The 22,981-nt window shown below is 44.4% G+C and overlaps 1 protein-coding gene across 4 annotated transcripts in view; it reads right to left on the bottom strand.

The window, feature by feature from the left end:
- stau2 (staufen double-stranded RNA binding protein 2) overlaps window positions 1-22,981 on the bottom strand; it is an 80,120-nt gene that overhangs the window by 35,715 nt on the left and 21,424 nt on the right. For all 4 annotated transcript variants that reach the window (XR_009708480.1, XM_061237587.1, XM_061237588.1 and 1 more), the window contains exons 6-12: window positions 21,704-21,863; window positions 18,234-18,341; window positions 13,403-13,615; window positions 12,451-12,588; window positions 10,242-10,373; window positions 9,847-9,898; window positions 5,562-5,860 (exon numbers count right to left, since the gene is read on the bottom strand). Coding sequence is in view for 3 of the 4 variants with exons in the window: in XM_061237587.1 (XP_061093571.1) it covers window positions 5,562-5,860; window positions 9,847-9,898; window positions 10,242-10,373; window positions 12,451-12,588; window positions 13,403-13,615; window positions 18,234-18,341; window positions 21,704-21,863 (1,102 nt within the window). In the remaining variant the exon portion in view is untranslated. The remainder of the gene's footprint in view (window positions 1-5,561; window positions 5,861-9,846; window positions 9,899-10,241; window positions 10,374-12,450; window positions 12,589-13,402; window positions 13,616-18,233; window positions 18,342-21,703; window positions 21,864-22,981) is intronic.

Raw genomic sequence — 22,981 nt, 5'->3', positions numbered from 1 at the left:
TTAGGTGGCACAAGAGACCTGCACCAGGTGCACATGGACTACACACCTCTGAGTGCTCGGGCGAGCTGGAGGACTGTGCACTGGTAAGGAGTGGCAGCTGACAGAATGCACTTTGAGGACAACAAGTACCTGCTTGGATGCTCTCCAGATGGTGACGGAAGCTGTTGTGGTGGATTTGCTTTGCGATTATGAGTGGAAATTCGATATGGCACAAAAGAGAACCCTGGGCATAAACATGGGTTCTATAAAGAAAACAAAATGAAAAACTGCTTCATTATTCAGCCATTTGTGGTTTGCTTCTGAACTACGCATTCAAATTTAGATACTAATTATTATTGATATTGTTATCTCCAGTAATGATGAGTGAGTTTTTGGCAATATGCTTCTGAGTGCTGCATCACTGTCATAATAAATCAGTGTGGGTGCAATGATAAGGGGCGATACTACAATACTGCATTTATTTAACATAAAAAAATTATCATCATAGATCACAGACTTGGCCACCAGCAGAAGAAAGAAAATTAGAAATAGAGGGATTATCGCATAATAATTACCCCAGTGTTTACTTGCAAATCATGTAAACACTGGGGTAAGGACAAGATGATGGAAAGCAGGAAAACAAACAGACCAGTTCTGAGAACATCAGATGGAGGACACTGGATGTTGACACAGTACGAAGAAAGCCTGGAATAAGCTGGGCTGCAATGCAGCCAGAGCCTGGGGCATTTGCTGCCAACTGCTTTTGGATCCCAGAATTCCACACGGCCAGCGCATGGAAAAAAAACTAATGGGACTGAAATAAAAATTAATTACAATAATAAAAATGCAGAGACAAGAATAACTGAAATATAGACAACTTCCAGGGCTAACAGTAAAGCAATCATCAGTCTACTCAGATATACCATGTTATTGTATTTATGTATGGCTTCCATCACAGCAGCCAAAAGTTTATTAATATCATGTGAAACTGCAGCCCAACGACCATTACAATCCACGTAGAATTATTTTCCTGATATCATGCATGAATTTAAAAAGATTGACATGGAAGATAAAAATTGATTGATGCTCTATTGCTTTTACAACTGTGAAGGTACAATGACATACCTATTAGTGGCATGTTTCACTTAATAAGCCCTCAAATTAAGATTTTAAACAGGCATAATTGCTTACATAGTTGACCCCAAAGTTACAGGGGTACACATTTTCCGACTGTGTATGCTGACGCAATTGATTTTTATAAAATCTATGAAGCAAAACTACCCATTTTAGGCACTCACAGGATAAGCATACTGCTGTGCACCAACAGACCTGCTTGTCCAGTACCAACTGCTAATTAAAAGACATTCTGAAATTAATTTTGACTTTGCAGTACTAGTTCTAATCTTCTAAACTGAGTTTGAAAAATATTTTAGCTACATTATTTGTTTGGATAAGTTGTGTGTGATTATGCATTTAAAACCAAGGAAATACTGTCAAGGTAGTACACATAATCACTGCCATGGCAGCACTTTACTGTACTGGCCTACCCCATTAACCTCTCAAACTATCTCCTCATCTTCTAATGCAGCAATGTTCCACATCCTAACAGTAAGTTGCATTAAGTTCAGGTGAACACATTTATTACATAGCTTGTTTTGAAAAATAGGGGACCTGCATAGTGTAGACAGACACGGGTCAAGTGTATTACCAACGAAGGCAGTAGAGCACTGGCAGCAATGAGGGAGCGTAGACCAGCAGTCCTCCGGGAATGGAGTCTGAGACGCACACGGGTGACCTACCGCCCAGGCCCACGGCATTGCCGTCGCTCAGCTCCGGCTCCCAGCCTTAATACAGAGCTCTGAGCCGCTTTTCATCTCTTCATATTTTCTGCATGAAGGTAATGATCAATCGATGCTGCGCTATCGCCCTGGGCGTGTCGTGTTACGGGCAGCACAAAGGTGTCTGTGCAGCAGATGAAAAGCAGCAGATGGAGCCTGCAGAGGCGCAGCCCAGGGGCTGGCAGCTAGGACACCGAGCCAGGGGGAACAGATAACGGCAGGGGAATCAGAGCTATCGAATAGCAGTTCATTGAAGTGGCTAAACGGAAATTAATTAAACTTTTTTTTTTTTCTTCTTTTTAAATGTGGTTCATAACTGCCCGTCTGCTTTCTGTGGGGCAAAAAGTAATATTCAGCCCGAGAGAGGAAGCTGATTAGTGACTTGATGGCAGAAGTGCTGGCATGTGGATGTGTAATGGACTGAGAGCCAGAACAATAGGCCGCATAACACAGGGCCTTTCACATGGCAGTTACCCACTGCAGTGCATACGCTGCATATGGACTGATCCTTCCTTTCCATACCTGCCTACAGCACCTTCAGTTCCACCATCTCCAACCCCTCAGGCTCTTCCTGGAGGGAATTATAAAAACTTGAAGTGATATTGATTTCTTTATCCTTACGGGCGGTTAGCTTGTCGACACAGCAGGCACAATCATCCTTTCCTTTGACAAGACTGACAGCTAAATAAGAAGCAGAAAGCAGAAAGGCTGAAAGGATGAAGCCCAACCAACCAGATCAACGCTCGTCGTACAAACTGTCATTGAAGAAATGTAAAATTCTTATGCAACCTTGACACAGGAGGCCCATGAGACCCGGGGGGTGGAGGTGGGTTGATGAATGGCTAACTCTCACACGGACTCTACCTGGTGGGTTAACACAAAGGGCGATCGTCTCCCGCCACTCTGTTTGGAGTTCCCACAGAGATTCCCTTCTCTGCTCCACCTCCCTCCTCCTGAACGGCAGCCGGCTGATCTGCGACGGAGAGTCCCAGCAGGCAGAGAGGCGGAGGGAGTCCAGCCTGCGCTGCCAGTATCACCAGCCATGGTGACCAGAGGGACCACACATGTTCTACGCCAACACTACACAACCCCACGTCCTGCGGGGCGCAGTGCCTGCAGGTACAATGCTCCCACCGTGCGCTACATCACCTGATTTAACTCATTATTTTACCTGCTACGGTCCAATAAGTTAAATAGTCAAATCTGGTGGTGTAGCGCACAGTTGAAGTAAATGCCTGCAGACACTGCGGCCCGCAGGACGTGGAGTTGAGTAGCACCGCTCTAAGCCATTCCATTATTTCTGCCCTACTTTCACTTCCAATAAGGGCCGCGTCAGTGAGATACAGTAAAATTAACTGGAAACACGCGCTCCTGCCCTTCTCTGCCAACGCTCGTTTTCCAGAGTCCTTCATACCGCTGTGGGCTGTCTGCAGGAACACTGAGCTTGCCGCCGTAGCTGTGGACCGGCGTCCGTCTCACCAAAAAACACAGCAGTCTCAGACACGTTCAGCGTCCATGCACCCAGCAACACTGGGAACGTATAACATAAACTCGAACCACAACACATTTCAATTCATAAACACCTCATTCCTTGTGGTGAGCAGAGAAAATGGGATATTTCTAAACAGACGTGTTTCTGCTGTGTAATTTCACCGTGCCGGTAGGAGAGTGCGGCAGCACTGGTCAGTGCAATCCCTCACACACTGCATGCTAATACAGCTGTGCAGAAATCAGCAGGACTGTGGGTTACCCTCGAGCCTTACTGTGTGTTAAACATCCAAATGAGAATGTCAAAAGAGTGCTGGTGATCGTCTCCATTAGTCTTCCAGCTGTGAACACTACATGCTACATGTTATTTGCCTTCAAGGATTTATTTTTTAATTCCTGAAGAATTGTAAAAACAATGAAGATATTTAACGATGAATGGTAACTGACAGGCAGCAAAAGCGGTGATTCTTAGAAAATATTTATTTGGCTCACCCACCTCATTTCTCACTTTGGTGTAACTGCGGTTTCCACAAATGAGGGAGAGGTTGGTGAAAAGCTTTTCGACCTATTTGCCTTCAAAGGCTCCTCCGTCAGTCACACTGCCCTGGTATTCCACAACCCATCTCTAAACCATGTCCTCCAAAAATCGCCCTCGTAAGCCTGCCAAATGCCAACACTCCCTGTAACATGCAACCAGGAAACTGACTAAATGGCAAAACTTATATTTGTGACATTTATAGTTCATGACTGACATCTAAAATTCGGAGTACTCAAAACAGTGCAGATATTGAATTTCGGCATCAATAGGTCGCCTTAGTTCCCTAATCATCAAATGCCCAAAGTCACCATTAACAAAATGAGATATCTGACATGAAAGCAGTGTACAGGATAGCTGGCTGGAGTCAAAGCCCTTCCAGATGAATGGTGACATTTATTCTGCATCACTGCCATCAGCCATTCTATCATTTTCAATTAAATTGTTCTCCTAATCAAGAGTTTAAATACCACTGCCGAGTTATAGGAGGGTCCGAATTGAGTCATGGCCTGACATTTGAAAAATGTCACTTCCCATTGACATGGTAAACCAACCAATCAATGTAATGCTTGATAGTTTTACATGCACAACAGTAGTTATAGCTGATTATAATGTTAAACACATTCATTCAATATTTTGTTAGACTACATGTCAATAATGGGGCAGTATCATAGCAAATGCAGTTGCTAATTAGCTGAGCCATGAGCCCGGAAAGGCATTGCTGAATCCACAGTACGCTATGCAATTCATATTCTTACAATATTGGACATTTTCCCAAAAGGAATGGCTGAGCTCTCTACACAGAATAAAACTACTATAATGACCCATAGGCACGAAAGAGAAATCCGCCTCATCATCTACTCTTGCAGCTACAAAAGATGTGATGAGCACAGCCGCAGTTGATGCAGTCTTAAATTCCACAGGTCAGGACGTACACATTAATACCAAACAGCAGCGCAGGTATGTTTAAACATCCCTCAGCGAATCATACGGCAGGATACTGAAAATTAACGTGAGCGTGAGTGATTCGTGATTCGTGAGTGAGGCTCAGGTCCTGGTGCGTCACCCAGTGCAGCTGTCTTTCTAACCCAAACCTCATGTTCGCCATGTTTATATTCGGCCGTTCCACACCGCTCAATTGGGTTTCAGAGAACAGGAAGGCCCAGAGCAAAAACAACAGGCTTTCAAAGGAAACCTCCGCAGGTAAAGATAAAATGTTTTCGCTCTGGATTATAGAGAGCATCTGTGGCTAATTGAACGGGCTGGTAAGAGGGCGAGTTCTACGGTATGGAGCTCCCATCATCAGACTTTTCCGTTATTAACAACGTCTAAAACAGCCAAGATCTCGTTCTTGTACACGTGAGCAGCAGCACAGACATGCTCACACCCATGCTCACACCCATGTGAACACTGTATGATGCAAGTGGCAACATTTGCTTCCCATGAACATGAGTGCAAAGTAATCTCTTTTCATTCCTCAGAGAAAAATCTACTAACATGTTTTCGAACATGTAAAATAACCGACACAGATTAGCACACATGCACGCACGCAAACACCCACACAGACAAGCACAGGCACACACAAACACACACACACACACACTTTTCCACACTGTATTTCAGCAGAGAGATAATAAAACCTAACGCCGTGTTATGAAAAGTGAGTAAGCCACTGCTGGTAGTGCTGGGAGTTCTGCTGAACAGCTTCATTTTTTCCATACCTGGAAGCCTTGAACATGGGCCAAGTAGTCCAGCTGCTGAGACGGCTGTACAGAGGAGCAGGCCAGAGCAGGTGGCCTGCCCTTCAGGCCCATGGCTTCCGCTGTGGGGGAGGACCCGTTGAGCAGCAGCTCCCTGGCCATGGCAGCGGTGGTGCTGGGGCTGTGGTAGAAGGGGCCAGCACCCTGGCAGTTGTCGTTGTTAGTCAGGTAGTTTACTGGGGCTCCCGGCCCGGCTTTGCTCCTGCTGGCCTCCATCTCCTGGTAGACGTCAGGGGACAGATGGAGGATTCCCTTTTGAGCTAAGGGCGGATGCAGAGAGAGGGGCAGGGGAGATGGGGGGCCTGTTAGCGCTCGCGTCGTTTCCCGGGGAAGTGATTTACACGCGCACGCCGCCGTTGCTCGGCACCCAGAGTGCGCTGGCGCTCCATCTGCCTGCCGGTGAGGGATTGGGACACCACCAGGGACGGGACAGCCTCACTCGCTCTGGCAAGCCACCCACAACCCAGCAGCTGCTTTACAGCTCAGCCTGGCCACCCCAAAGCCCCATCCACGCAAGAGCTTTCGCATTTATAAAGATGTCCAAGCTGTGCCTAAATGTAAAAACAATCAGTCTGATTTACCAAGCAAACACTGTCCTCTGTGGTCCTAAACACTCCCATATCTGGGCATCTTCAACATTACTTTACACCATCATATTTTGTCCTGAAAAAAATACCTACATGAATGGTGACTTTACAGTGTACATATCAATACTATACAGCTGAGTTCCCACCTCAAGGGTAAAAATGGAAATGGAAATTTCGAAACTGCAAGTGTGATCAGGCAAACCAGATGTATACTCAGTTATTAAATTATTAATCACAGTACGAAGCTAAACTGAGAGGGATGACACTGACATTAAACTTATTCAGACAATAACTTCATAACTGAGGGGAATTCCACCTAACAGTCAACAGGCAGATCCTCGCATCAAGATCTGTCACATTAAAGAACCCTGAGTGAATGACATGAACTGAACCCATAACTCACTGTGTGGCCATTATGAGTTCTGTCCTGTGATCCCATCTCTATATGTAGCCTTACTGAGTAAACTGAGAAAATTAATAAATACATAAGGAATAAATACATAAATGCAAAAAAAACGATCACCTTTTAGGACTTGGATCAAAATCTCTGGTAATCTGGAAAGAGAGGCCACTGGGTTATGGATTTTGCTTTCCTATAAAGTGGACAAAAAGTTTTTTTTTTTAATGCACGCCTCAATTATGCTAATATCTGGGCTCTATCAAAACAGGTGGATGAGAACAGTGATGCACTACTTAATAAAGGAGCTCCGCAGAGCACAGCCACGGTCCGGTCAGTTCAGGTCACAAAACCGCCATGGACTGCCAACAATGCTGCCGTCAGGACAGAACGGAACGTGCTTTAGAAAATGTGACCTGCTCTATTTACTGCACCCCAACACAGCTTTTAACTTCTCATTTTGGGCTCCTTTAATTTTTCTACTGGCAATGGAAACACATGCAACCATTAACTGCAGACGAGATCACTGGAGATTGGGGAAAACAGCTGTTATGAGTAGAACAGCTGGTCGATGCCATTACGGTCAGGAAAAAAAAAGACCATCGCTTCCTGTTTGTGTTTGTTAGACAGAGCATTCCAACAGAGCTGCCAGACCTCTACTATTTATTCTACTTGGAATTAGAATCCTCTCATGCAGCTACAAGGAGCCAATATGACCATGTTTCTATGCCCTGTGTAATGTCAACCACTTACCATACGACACAGACTCCGGATTAAGCACATATTTTCACATCTTAAATAAACACATAATCAAATGTCTTTGGTAAAACATTTTCCAGCTGCATATGTATTTTGCACCTTTTCATCCTAAAACCAAATTCTAATTTTTCATACTTTCTGGGTTTTATTTCTATTAATAGCTATCTATCCAAAATTGTGTCACTGCCCCATTACTTTTGCATTTAACTGTACAGAGGTGGATAATGATTAGCAGTGTACCAAGACAGCATTTTAAAATTATTGAATGAAAAACAGGTTGGTCAGCAGCTGGACGACACTAAAACAGTAGGACACATTTATCACATCAGAAACCAAGCTGCCATTTGCTCTTAATGTGAGTGAAATGAACAGGCACACATGACAAATACATTCCACAGACGTAAGGATAGGGAGCAGGGAGCAAGGTGGAGAAGGTGTTAGCCAGCAGGAGATGATTGGCACGCTGTAATAAACATACAATCCCATGCTTTCCTGGGCACTTTCCACTGTTTTTAGTGTCCCACCCAAAACAATGGAGTTCTCCCTGCAAGCGCACATTTGGGAGAGGGGCCATATGCTTGATTTAAAACAGACAACCATTAAAATCTAATCTGTAAATCAAAACTATGAAGCAAGACACCAAGATGCTAACATCAACAACAAAAAGAAAATAAAAAAAACATCTATCAGGAAATGAAATGAAATAAGGCAACCAAACTGACAGATCCCTGCTGCAGAGAATGTTTTTTTGGTGACAGAGCCATAATCACTTCTGCATGCTCCATCATACCCGACTCTCAGCTGGGATGAAAACTCAATTACAATATGCGGTGCCTTTCCAGGGCACGATGTATTATTAGAACCTAACGGAGCTCCCTCATCAGCCTATTATGGTGCTGAGAAGTGATGGGTGAACAATGTCTCACAGTTTGTTCTGCACACACTGTAGTACTGCAGGCATTTAACCAAGGCTTGTTGTAATGCGACCCGCTTACCTTTGATCTTCCATTTAAAAGCAGAACTCGGGATAAAATACCAAATAATTCATGGATAGCCTCTGAGACACTGTCATGTTCAATTCAATTTACAGTAGGCTCCAGCACTATACTATCCTGGAACTAGATGAAACTGACGTAGGGTCTCTTTCAACGGTTACAAAGGCTCCACTCTTTCTCACTTTCCTCATCCTTGTCATGTTCGCTGTTACGGTTCTTTAGCGCAGGACTTAAGCCTTTTCCTGTGGAAGCAATAGCAGCCAGCCATTTTCCGCCATTGCACATGCTCAACACCAATCGAGTGCCAATCCCAGTCCCAACATACTGCAGGCCCCAACACCGCGGGACAGGGGTGGTCTGACAGAAAGAAAATGCACATAATGCAGCCCAAAATAATGAAATGCAAGTCATGGAACCAGGAATCCCTCAATGACTGACAGGGTCTTTCACCTGGCTCCGTGCTAAGCCGGGCTAGCGTCAGTACATGCTCGTTCTTCCGCGCTGGCTTTCCCATTGAGTTGAAGCGTGGGATATGTGGCAAAAATTCTTTTGAAAGCAACAAGCATTTTCTGGTTAGGGGACTTGAAGAGCTGATGAGCCAGTTTGGACAGGAGTGGAGAATAAGATGAATTCCAGGAACTGAACAAATCCAGTAAATGAAGACTCCATGCCAAGAAAGCCGGCATGTCTCTATTCCTGTCCGCGACTCGCTGTGCATCCCTAAATAAATCATCCATCACAATCACTATCAGTTTCCACATTTAATTACCCAACATGTCTGAAACCTACTGCAAATGTTTTACCAAAACTGGGAAGATCATTTAAACAGTTTATCAGTGGAAGGCCAACGTGAGCCAAGATCTTCGTCACAGTTCTTACAAATCATCTTGCCAGCTTTGAAAAACTGGACAGTACAGTACACTTAACTTACATTGTACACTCAAGGTTATTAAAGAGATTGTTACTTATAGTCATGCCTTCGCAAAACCAATTTTTATCAACCTTTCCCTTAAATAGATTATTTCTGAATGATTTTTTTCTGGACACGGTGAAAGTTGCCCAAGAAATAATATGATTTACCCTTTCAGCAAACATTGTGGCTTTACATTCAGGCTAAGTGAATCAAAGCCATTTTTATGCTCATGACAATCTCAGCCATTAATCAAGCCTTCAGTATGCAATTCATTACAATCAGTGCACATCCCACATACATGGGAAACTGCACGTCTCCTAAATCCTGACTGACAAGCAGCAGACAGGCACTGGGAAGACTGGGTAGGTGGAGGGGGGGGGTTGGTGGATCAGCATCATTGAGACCTCAAACCCCCAGGATGGCACTGATGTGCCAGTGCTCTACACATAAGACCAGCTCAATGGCCCCCATTTCACAGGCGGGCACTTGAGCTGACAGTCAGCCCCCCATTTACCAGTCAGACAGATTAAACGGGTGGACTTCACCCACAATGCTCCACCTGACAGAACGTCCGCGGAAGAGGAGACACACTCACTTGTTGCTTCGGGAAAAGCGGCCTTTTGTCCATTCCAGCCTTTGTTGTCCATCTGCAGTGAAAATGAAAAAGTGGGGGAGAGGGGGGGAAACGGGAGGCGCGTCACTGACGGGTGCGCTTTAAGTGCCTCCTTTTCAACCGTGTCAAAACGGTTCCTTCTTACTGTTCTGCTTATAAAGAGGAGAGCTCTCCAACTTTCAGGAAAAATGGGTCTGCTTGACTAAGAGTTGCTAAACAGTCAAGCAACCTGTGGAAAGACCTACTTTAATGATAAAGCACACGACTGAACAAGCTGTCCTTAGCCCGGCGCTATAGCTACGACGACTACAAATTAACACAAATGTATGATAAATAACAACGGTGGCATGCATATCCAGTAGCAGGCTGGCACTGACCTGATCAGGAGGAGTCTGTACAGTGCTGGAGGCCTTGTATCCCAGCTGGAGCAGCATAGCCTCTGCTGCATTCCTCTTGGACACTTTCTTATTGGGCCCCGTCCCTGTGGTCAGCTCATCGCCTACTTTCACCTGTGTGCCGCACATCACGGTACAACTAAGCTCTAGCTCATCCAAATCAGAGTAATCAGACCAGGCTTCACAAACAGGGCATTGTCTATATGGGAAAAACATACACTGTATAAATCCCACAGCAATTTGTTTTTTTATGCTTTTATTTTTATTTATCTTCCTTTAGGGCAGTGGTAACCAACCCTGTTCCTGGAGATCTACTGTCCTGTAGGTTTTTACTCTAACCCTAACAAAGCACACCTGATTCAACAGCTAGCGATTGTGTTGAGCTGCTATTCAGTAGTCCCAGGTGTGCCAAATTAGGGTTGAAATTAAAACCTACGGGATGGTCGATCTCCAGGAACACGGTTGGTTACCACTGCATTGTACAACAGTGTGGCAAAATGCACATTGCAAAGGTTGTATCTTCATATCTTTACCTTAACACGGGATGAAATGCTTTTGCAATATAGCAAAATCAGATGTTTACAATATCGCAACAAGTACAAAGTCAAACCATTTGGTTTCTCAGAAATCCAATGTTTTTGTTTGTTTGTGTTTGTGCAAAGCAGTGCCTCTATAATTAGATATTTTCTGGCCAAGATGAACTCAAACTGAAAGCTACACAATTGGTATGTGACAGAAACTGAAAAATCAATAGAGCCTCATAAAAAACTAAACAAAACTAAACAAACTAATGCCAGACAGATACAACTGCAGTAAGAGCCGAGCAACCTGACACTGAAAAATGAATAAACAAAAATTGACATGCCTCAATGCATGAAGCTTCAGCAAAATAAATAAAGGATGAGAAAAACACATTTTTATGCATGAATTCTGTAAATTTCAACCGTCTAAATGAATAAACAAGTGGTTGGCAAATAAGACATCATGTTTGTTAGCACTTGACCACAGCACTGATTTGTAGCAAGTGTAGCATTAAGTAACCCCAAGAAGAAAAAACTAATTTATACACACAGCGTAAGCAGGAACAATGTGGAAACTTTAGAAGCAACCAGGACTTACAAAGGGAACACACTAAACCAGGGAGCTAATGCCTCCTTAAAAGAAGCATGAAGAATCGGTCTGAGCCAGCATTGCTGTGTGCTCAGAGACCCACTGTTCCTGTGAAAGAGGGGGATTACTGGGACGGAGACAAGGAAGTAAACCTCACACAATGTTTTCAGCACCATTTGAGAGGCGCTGGTCTGGAAAGAGCAAGCACATCCCACCAAATTACACTACACTTGATTAATAGCTCCTCAATCTCCAAATAAGAAAACTATCTTTCTTCCTACAGTATGAGAGGAGCCACCATTAAAACATTATATTTATTCATTTTGTCAGGGGCATTGTATAATGTTTCCCAAAGATTTCATCAATAGAAATCTAACGTATTTTACCTATGATATAGCGAGAAGCTAAACATGTGAACACTGTCATGGCAGCTGTTCTATCATACATATGCATGGCTGGGGTTGACCAGGTTCAGCACTGTGAGAAAACTTAAAACATTGCGTATCACGGATCCTTATCACGGACCTGCTGCCAATCCCTGGTTACAAAGAAAAATTATGGCCAAGTGAATATGGTCAAATCACAAATCACGTAATGTGAGTAAGCACACCAGACTGGGCTGGAGCGGTTTTAACTCTTTGGAAATCTGAAGACGTGGAGAATTTTAGCATGGCCAGCCAGCTGCGGTGTAATGCCCTGGCCCTGACACAACCGCTCACTAACTCCCCTCTGGACCCTCTCTCTCAGCAATTTCCCCCTCCGCTGGCGCAACAACCAGGCACACCTTCACTCTCTCGGCCACTCGGACTCACACGACTCATATTTCAAGGAATTCATTACTGGTTCCTGCACATAACTATGGCAGACATGTCCTCTCAACAAGGTCAACCTCAGCTTCGATAATTCCTGCGTACAATCGGCGGCTCGGTCAATGACTGCTGACAGTTATAAACGGCTCTAAATGGCACTGATTTGTGTGACAGACGTTAATGAGCGCCCAGGTAGTGGAGGCGGCGGTGCGTTTGATGAAGACGTATTGGGTGCTGACGTCCCCCATGTTTGCACAAGGCATCTCCATTACCTGCATGATGAACTCACGGCGACGAGGCATCCCTCTCTCCGACAGCAGCACGTACTCAGGCTCCTTCTCCTTCTTGGCCTGCTGGATCTGGGCCAGGCGGCTGATGGGGTTCATGCCCTGCCCGTACTCCGGCCCCGTCTGTGGGCAGAGCACAGCACCACACGGCCCAATAAACCAGGAAGCACTGTCTCCACAAACATAACTCAATTCCTACAAGCAGACGAAGCTCAGTTTGTAGCCAGAATGTTCTAGGTTCAAATCTGCGGTGTCGCTTGAGAACAGAACTTAGCCTCAAATAATTTATGAAATATGCACTATAAAAACAAATGTACTGTATCGTGCAGTAAATGTAAGCTGTTCTGCATAATAGAGGTTGCTTCCTGAACAAATGACTAACAATAGCATAATGCTGTGGAGTTCCCAACTTTATTGGCGCTCAGTGTTTTAGGGATGTGACAAATCAACAGTTTTTGTAAATGGTTACCATCCCATTTTGAAAACGGTTAACCGCTGCACATAACCAAACTGCACATTAAATTACATTCAATTGTACATGTACAAGAAATAGGCCTAGCATTGCCATAATAATGACAAAGTAATTATAATACAAAATACTTCGAAATCCTGTTTAATCCCTTAAACCGCACGGCCAGAGTGCGTTTATTTCTATTCAATCATTTTTAACAGTGAAAGCAAGAAAACTAACGGTTCTACTTGTATACTCTATTGTATGATGTTTTTTTAAACGTTTAACCGTTTACACCACTAGTTTTAACACCCAACAAGACCTGAAAAACAAAGGAAACCGATCAGGCAAACTGTTCACAATCAGGTGCACTTCCCAAGCAGTCCCAAAGTGTAAACCTGCAGAATGATCCCAATGGCCACCGCCTCATCTAGAGCAGAGCTTGGCCGAATGCCCTCAGGGCTGCATACAGTAGCTCTGGTGTACCTTTAAAATAGACTTGGGCCGTTTCTTGTAATGCAGCTTTGGCTTCTCCACCACCGGGAGGGGTGGCAGTTTCTTCAGGTCCTGCAAGACGGAGAGGGCTGCCCTCTTTTTGGAGAGCTTCTTGCTGTTCCCCTCTCCCTCTCCTGAGAACTCGCCCACAGTGACCCGGGTGAAGAAGCTCTTCATGTGTGGGGGGCCGTTCTCCTTCAGGACCTGGCAGAAAGACATTTGCTTGGCTTACAGGCTCCAATATATTACTAGCAGTAAGGACCTTACTCCTGAAAAAATCCCACACAATTTGCATTTTCAAAACAAATGCACGCTGTCATTTTCATACATGCGTTCATAATATATGAGGTTAACAAATGCAAAATGCAACAGAATTAGCACAGAACTCTTAATGGAGCTCTGAAACCATGTGAAGACTTTATCGCACAGCGTGGAACAGTATGTCCAGGAGGGCTTCTCCATATCGAGGGGAGTGTTCAAATGGAAACCCAAGGCTTTGCAGAACACCTGGTGATACCGCACACACACACCCCTCACTCCCCATGGGTGCAAAGCCCTGTTTCCACGGTTTCCTGAGTGATGGTCTGCGCGATGGCGGCTCGAGTTCCACTCGAATGCCCCAGGCCTGAATCAGCTGGGAGAATTAAAACAAATAGGCCAGATCCGGCTCGGGGTGATGTCATCGCTTCTGCAATCATACAGGCTTCCTGCGACCGCACCAGCCCGTCACCCCCATAGCAGGTGAGATCCTCCAGTGCCTTACAGAGGTCCGCTCGGGAGATTGGGTTTCCCGAACAAGCTTTATGTGCAGTTCCCCGCCAGTTACTGTTACAGGGGCCTTTACCCTTTCCTTGTTCAAATCGGAACTGAGAGAAACCCGTCTCCGGGGTGTTCCCACATCCCTCCCGCCGTGCTTATGACAAATCTGGCAACCGAAAGAACATGTGACTCCCAGCAGCTTGGCCTCCCCCTCCTGTTTGGACCGAGCCTCAGTCTCACCGTGACAACACCGAAATGCGCCGGTGGAAAGTCTGTTTGCCTAGCCTTTCCCAGGTCAGGCAGGCAACAGTCTGCTGCATTCACAGGTGCTTTGTCTGGACACAGGCTTTGAGAATACAGGAGCTGAGCTGTGTGCTTTATCCTGAGGAGGAACGCATCGATGAGCGCTAAAACTCCTTTGATGTGTAATTCAAATAAATCAACTGTCCATTTCAGGGTCCACAACTGTCTTGCAATGTGGAGAATGAAAGATTGGCAGCTGAGTTTCTGGTTGAGTCATTACAAGTAAAGGCCTATTGACCCTTCTTCATGTACAGCATGGTTACACTACATTGTACTTATCTACACATACGTTTTGCAGGTGAGTGATTTAACATTCAAAATAAGAATAAGAATATTGTACACAATTCATCTTGTGCATGCTGTTGAACAGCCAGGGTCCACTGGAAGAGCTCATTGGGTGGCTTAGGGCATGGGCAAAGACTTCAGCCAATAATTTCCGAGCTGCCATGAGAGCCGGCCTACGGGGATGCTTCTGTGGAACACAAAAGGGCTTTGTGCAAACCCCCACACTTGGTGGGACACAAGGGACAACACAATATTTACTTGATGAAGTGGACCTTTTGTTAACTTTCAGAGTGACATCACGGGACAGATTCTTTTCAAAGTAGCATACTTTTTTGGTCTCATCATTGTCTTGGGTGTTCTATTATGCGATTAATAATTAATCATGTCTGCAGAAAAATATGTGATTTTTCAGGGTCTATTAGAACCTAGGAACTTGCCTACACATTATAGCATCCCTCTAGTGAAAACGTGTGTTCCTTTGTAGAATGAGATGGGGTAAATGATGCAAGCCCTTTTTGTCAGGTCCAATCATAATAACATCATATCTGCACATTCCAAATGGTGTGCTTCACAGCGAGAGTCAGGAAATTCAACATGACATCTCTTTTGCCACATTGCTTTCTGCAAAACACCACAAGTCTCCGTATAATATGCGATTACGACATAAAATGTGAGCACACACATCAAGTGTATGAGCTCAGCGCGAATGAATTGTGTCTTCCCACTTGGCTTGCTGCAAGTGATTGACAGTGCTCAATACAGAACCTTTTCCACTTTTTCCATTTTTTCCACATCCACATGCAGCGCAGGCAGAACGCCGAGTGCAAAATTGGCATTTCTCTCCCTGTACCAGTGTATCGTTTGATTTTATTGAGGAGGTTTGGCTCCAGAAAGGAGGCTCGCCGTAACCTTATCGGGCGAACAACAATGCAGCAGAGACGAGACTGGGAGAAACAAGGAGGGCGAAGCTCTCCGCCAAACAACGAGTCTTGTCTGTGGCGGCCCAGCACCGCTTGGAGCGGGAGCTTCTCCAGGGTGGGTCCCGCTTCGCCCCAGGGCTGCCGATAATCCCTGCTGCAGATTCATCAGACACCTCTGCCCAGGTGGGGGGGCGTCTTGGCTGAGGCGTTTGTTCGATGGCGGCAGACTGACTAGCTGCAGTCAGCGTCCACAGACGACACGGAATCCCGCGCGGGGTGATGGGGTTTCAGCGTTGCGCTTAATTCCCCCCCGCCCCGCCGTCTGAGAGCGGCCAGCTCTCTGTCTGCCCCCTTGTCTCGCGCACCTGACGGCGGGGATCATGTTGTAAAGGGGAAGCGCGCTGTAACTCGATGTTCATCTTTCATCTTGGCGCATGTGAGGAGCGTCAGTGTTTTGGCGGAGGAAGGCAGAGCTGTTGGGATCGGAGCCTGCCGTTCCAGGCCCACACGCCTTCGGTTCGGGGCACAGACAGCACGTCAGCCCCTGCGCTGACTGACAGGCTGAAGACAGGCTCGTTTTGTACAGCTCTTGCCCTGAAGGTGCAAGCGATGGGTGGCTCCTGAAGGAGGGCACCTTCTCTCTTATCTGTGACTGCATCAGCTCCCAAACAATGATACACGTGGGTGTCCCCAATACAAATAAAATATCATTATTTTATATACAATTCAGAGAAGTCCCAAGCAAGTCCCCTGATCAATATTTTCACATGCTCAGACAGTCATCTTTTTATTAGAAAGTAACTCCAGTATAGCTTTCCAATCAATTGTGAATCCTGTGTATAGGAGAATCTGGTGTATAACATGGCCACCACCACTATAGGGGTGGTGCTAAGGAGTGTTAGGTTAGCAGTTTGCAAAAATAAATAAATACAAAATTTTAGTCTATTCTGGCAAGAAAACCTACTGAGCTTACAGGTAGGAGATAGTAGGTCTTTCTTGTGACTCTGTAACACAGAGCAGGTTTGTATCATCCTCTTGATACTGCTGCCATTTTGCAAGGAATTGTGAATGTATGTGCGTGTGCGTGTGTTTGACAATGCCAGAAACTGAATTCTGAATGTTGTGCATTAGTGCTGGTGGGATTTCTTCTCATTGTCAAGAGGAAACTCTATTAGCTCCCACCCGTATGATGAAGTAAAATACCGAGATAGTAACATCACAACATGAAGCTTCTTTGCACTACAAATGCAAATGTGGCCTACGCTACTCTGATGTGACTTGGAGCAGAAAATGTTATCCATTTTCCCCAAACATAAGGTCAACAAAGTTCTACGGAGGATTTTCAGAAGGATTAATACAAGTCGATGCTGTCACAGGTGCTGAATGGAGTGTGGATATTTTTTGCGTAGACGGCTCCGGTGTACTGTAGAATCCACAGACAGGGCTATGTGTGCAGGTTGCATGTGAGAAGATGGCATCCTCTCTGAATGATTGGAAATAATTTTTAAACAGGAATAAACTGAGTAATGGTGGGATCTTGACAGAGGATGACTGCTGCTCACAGAAATTGTAAGATAAAGGAAAAATCTAGGCCTGATGATTAATAAACTACAGTAGATGGCAGAAATCTTTTCCCCTGCCTACTCAGGTTCCTTGGGAAGCGGCAGATTCAATTAAATCCACAAACAATTCCCAGAATTAGAGAACAGAAAATTGTAAAAAATGTTTAATTTTCACACAATTCACTGAGGATAGTATTTTTTTCATCAAGATGCACAAAAACACATACATCATTGGTCAAGGTAGACACGACAGGAGCTCCAGAAACCTTAGCCTTTCTCCTTGAAAAACGAAAATGAATCGGAATCTGAGGACCAGTGTGCTCAAAATTGTGTCAAGTTTCACAGAAATCCACATGTAATTAATCATGTTGGGGAGTGGAAATACTTTTGTGATGGAACCACTGAAGGACATCAGGACAACCAGAAGATATAATGCCCCTGTCAGGGAGACATAAAAAAACCCTGAAAACGACAAAGCTTTCTAAGACCAATGGAAAACAAAAGATGTTCTGTGATGGAAATTGTCCTTTGTGTGCAACAAGTGCAGCAATGAAACACGACAAGTGTTTGACTAGAAAGCACCTGCAGTCCTAAAAGCAAGTTAATCCAGTGACTTCCATCATGTGATGGGAAACTCTCAGGAATACAGAAAGTAGAAGCCAAACTCTCACCACCGAGGGCTCTTACCAAACACACAAAAGTGCTTTCAGTCAGGACAGGAATATTACTGAGCCTGCTGAATACAGTTTCCCCATGGGACATCTGAAGGTAAAACATCTGAAAAATATCTGAAAGTGGCCTTGGCACAATGCTCAAACCACAGAGCCTCTGAATAAGGAAGTGACAGGGGAATAATTTCAGCTTTTATACATTTAAAAGGGCATCAAACGACTGACACCAATTTTAGCACACAAAGAAAACAAACAGGAAGTGTGGAAAGAAAACCCTGATTTAATGCTCATTCCCTTGGCTTCCTGACCTGTTCACTTTTACCTCAAAGCTGACGGGCATGTTCCGCTTGAGCGCAATCTCGTACACCAGGCTGATCTCCGACTTGTTGGCATCGCTGGTTTCCTCCACCTCGTTCTTCTCCTCCGCTCTCTGAAATGGTTAAATCCGTGCCAAGGACTTTAGGACATTTCCTGTTGCATCACCACATCACAGAGGCATGAACATTCACTTTTCAACTACAACGCACATTTGCCCTACATGGCAATTGGCCAACATATCCTCACATAGCACATGTAAGGCTTTACTCTACAGTCATCTAATATCATACTGAATCTCAAAGTAGAAGGGTAAACATCTGCATGTGTAAGAAACTGGTGCAATGACGTGCTCTCCATGTGATTTTAATATGAGCAATCTTTTCCTAATTTCAGCTGCATCGCGAACAAAGACACATCGCTACATGGCACGCTTTCCAAGCCGGTGCCAATACTGTCTTCCTGACGCAATGCATGGTAGTTAAATTGTAATATTATACATTAAAATGTCATTAAAGGTGTGCGTGCTAGGTTAACCACCCAATGCTCATTGCTCTCTCGCTGGACAGATGCCGACAAAATACAGGCAGAGAACAAACAGCTAATACATCGGGATCTGTCCAATCGCTGTCGAGGTGACTGGCAAGAAAGCACGCTAACCCGATATGCTTAGATAAAGTAGCCTTTGCTCTCATTCATTCTTTCTCAAACAGGAGGAATGTCCACACAGGTCCAGATTTCTTTCACATTCACCCTCCTCGCTAATAAAATTTCATTATCTTGTATTCACCCATAACCGCAAAATGAGATACTCTGTCAAAACTTAGGCCAAACATTTCCCAAATGATTCTATTTCATTGAAAGCCTTGGTTCAATGCCACAGCATATGCCAACAGACATCACATCACCAATATAAACCACTATCATATTAGCTAGACAGCTGATGGCTCCAAAAGATGGCAAAACAAGCGCCTGTAAAGTATATTTTACCATGATGCAGCTGAAATACCCATGTTTAGGGTTTCATTTCTAACTTTCATTCATTTGAAAAAAATTTGCGGTCCATATTCACCAATATTTTGCTTTCCACGTGGTCTTCTCCTGACAAATTATCACACTATTCTTTGACAGATACAACTGATTACAGCTGCATGACGATATAGGTTGGTCTTGCTCTACTCCGATGACAGGCAATATTTCCTCTGGCCATTTTAGGACTTTTAAATCAAACCCTTGTGTTGCATTATAAACAGTGCTCATAGCTGAGATGTGTCAATGCACCCAAGCCAGTCTTTTTTCAATTAGGCCTGTAAACACTAACACCATTGCCACCATGAAAACATTATTGATAAGTAGACACACATCTCACAAGACAAGCTAATAAATGAGGGAGAATCCAAAATCTGAACCCCTGCCATATATAAACAGCCGGTCTCCTGTTTCTCCCCTACAATTCCCACCCTATTCTTTTCATAAAACAAACAAATCTGAAGTCCTGAAGAGCATATGAGCTTGAAGCTGCACTCGGTAAAATAATCCCACACCTTACTTCTAATAAAATAATGGCACATTGTTTGCACCTCATAGCCATCCCAGCCTATAACCGCAACTCAGCCGCGGTACATCGCCACATACTCATCTCCAGCCACTTTCCCACTCTCAGGGCGAGGTCACTGCACTGCGGAGGCCGCTGACGTACTCAACCCCAGCGGGGACAGTCTGCACTCCTTATAAAAGAGCAGGGTCCCACAAGGTGATTTCCCTGCCTGACGCAAGCCAGCCTGAGCCTTTCAGAACCGTGGCCCACACAGGCAAGCTGAGGGACTGAGACGCTGGGAATTGTGACCGGCACTTTCAAACTTTCTGGACCTTTTACGTGCGAAACAGGGCTCTGTTTTCTGAGATGCGAGCCACAGCTGAACTTAACAAATGTAATTAGCTACCACCAAGGAGAATGCAGAAAAAGCACTTGATACTGCTCGCTTTGTCTGGAACAAAGACTTGATTAAATTACAGCAAGAAAACACTCTGTGAACAAAGTAAACGAAATTAACCCAGGCATGTCCAATGTTTTGCATCCCAATCAGGAATTCTGTAAAAGAACATCATGACTGGCAAAGAATCCAATTTGTAAAGAGGCATAAGTCACAGATATACAGAACGAGTCAATTTTATCAAAAGATGTATGTAAAATATTCACAGAAATCTATGTGTGACCATAATATGATTATAAAATAATCAAAGAGAAACCAAAGCATATCAAACCTCACGTTTATTAATGCCATCCTCATACAGTAGTCTGTAGCCATCAAAATGACAATTTCAGTGAAACTGCCATTCTGTTATGCAAGTTATCAATATAATTGGCTTAGAACATATCATGGCTATATAATTACAATGCAATTCTTTTCAGATTGAAGTTACTATTATTTTACAGTCTCTGCATGCACATACCATCATAGTTGTCCCTACATGCTCTCAAACATTGCACACATTGAATGAGAAAATGATCTAAAATGGCAGAATGGCCTGTCGTGTGCATGTATGTGCGTGTATACAAACACACATATACACACAAGCTGTTATGGGGATACAGTAAGGTCGTTCAACCTACCCTAGCCAGCGTATTTGCTCTGGGGCACTACTGCATGTTAAACCATGACACTTCTTCTCTCACGCACAATAGAAAGCCTGCCTGAAGCACAGGATGTTCACCTCAGCGCCTCGACAAACGCAGTGTTTGTTTATTCCTGACAGCTGAGCTGCATTCTGTGGTTAGAGTAAATCAGGACACGGTCTATTTCACAGCGTCAACCGTACTGTATAGCGATGTTTCACTGAAGGGGAGTCATCCTCAGTGACCATCTCACCTCGGTGACGTCTCCAAGTGCTTCTACCCGGACCGTTCGACGGAAATACGAACTGCGAGTTAATGTGAATGAGTTAAGCGAACGCCGCGTATTGTCTCACACCGTCTCAGTGTCCTCAGACCACATGAGCAGAAGGTGGGGAGTACTTTTGCAAGGAAACAGCAAACAGCAATAAATACAAGCCAAACGTAAGCTGAACATGATTAGCCCGGGGCCTGTATGGAGACAAGAGTCCTTCAATTTGTAAAGCAATACACGGAAGCAGCACATTACAAAGAACTCATTATGGAAACAAGTGCGAGACAGAACAAGTACAATGCCAACACGTCTTAAATAACCGCTCCTGCCGCCAAGCAGTTTGGAAATAATGTAATTTGATTTCCGGTGGGGAGATGCTTGGAAATGTTACCTGAAAAACATGTCAAGTAAAAAAACAAAAACAAAAAAGAAAATGTATTATTTGCCTGCATTGTCTACCGTCTAAAGAGGAATTTTGAGACAAACAGCAGAGTTTTTTGGCCCTGACACTGCCTGGAATAAAGGTGGGTCTCTTATGTAGATGGATTGGGTTGGTTTTTTGAGGACCTCATCATGGGAAGAGCGTTACCTGAGGCGCTTTTGGCGGAATGGGCTCGTCACGCAGAGCTTGGAGGGCTTTCATGGCGGCATTGTGTCGAGCTGCCTGACGTGTCCGCCCTTCTCCGATAAACTCGCTCGTCCCCACAGTCAGCTGCACGTAGAATATCTTAGGCACTGGGTAATGGTACCTACATTGGAAACAGGCCAAATGGGGAAAAGAGAACGCGAGAGAAAGGGAGAGAAAAAAAAACAAAGGTTTTGATTTATAAGAGGATTAAGTTATCGAAACTTGGCAGTTTTATTACTGTACACAATCCAGACAGGAAAAGATAGGTACCACTCTGCTAATGCTGGGAGCTGAAGACCGCTGACTGAGAGTATTTGAATTTTGTAGGATTCATGTGGTCTGTGTGTGTCTTGTGCCTTCCAGCGGAAATGTGAGCACAGCATAACAAATATAACTATTATTTGCAGCCCCTGGGAACAGCTCAAATCAAGAAACACTGTGCACCAGAATGTATAAAAGCATTTGCAAGCTAGACACTTAAAAAAAAGTAAACTATCAATTTTTAACAAAAGTACTGCCTTGTGAAACCAAATACTTTGACAAAATTTCCCACATTACTGCTCAGAAACAGTTCCTATCAATGCAAAAGGACTGAATCCTTAAAGGCTAACTTGGTGTAAAACTACTACTACTACTACTAGAAAATAGGTCTTCCTTAATACGACAAAAATAAAACTTCTAAAATATAAAGAAAAACCAGGCCGCAAACTCCTATAGAGCAGTTACATTAGCGTCCGGCCTGAAGTTCTGGTTTGTTTATTCACAAGCCCATTTGAGTGCGGTGTCAGTGGTCCTGAAAAACCAGTGGGCGTCTATGTTCACAATAGCACACAGAGGAGTCCATCAGCCCTTAAAACAACTACAAAAAGAGCAGATTTATTTCTGATGGAGTCTGAAGCATATTAGTGGAGTTATTAATGTCTGAGGGGTGAAAAGAATAACAGACCTCCACTTCCACAAGGTCAATTACATAACAATAGTCGGTTGCCTTCACACTGAAGCTGTGGCTCCCAGATGGCTCAGACTTCAGGAACACAAAACAAAGAAGCCAGGCATATATCCCTTATTCTTTCTCCTAACTTTGGCTCGCCCATGCCGAGCTGTCAGAGCGCTGTTCATTTCGCAGATTTAGAGGGCCGCTTGCGCTCTCAGGCCCAAAGGCCCGATGAGATGGAGGGCCGCGGCGCAGCGTGACCCAAAGTCACCTTCTCATCACCGACCCCTTTTCACATCCACAGC

This window comes from Conger conger, chromosome 4 (genome assembly GCF_963514075.1).
Source record: "Conger conger chromosome 4, fConCon1.1, whole genome shotgun sequence".
Taxonomy (NCBI): Eukaryota; Metazoa; Chordata; class Actinopteri; order Anguilliformes; family Congridae; genus Conger; species Conger conger.
Note: the sequence above shows the minus strand (reverse complement) of the source record. Positions and strands in the feature narration are given on the sequence as shown.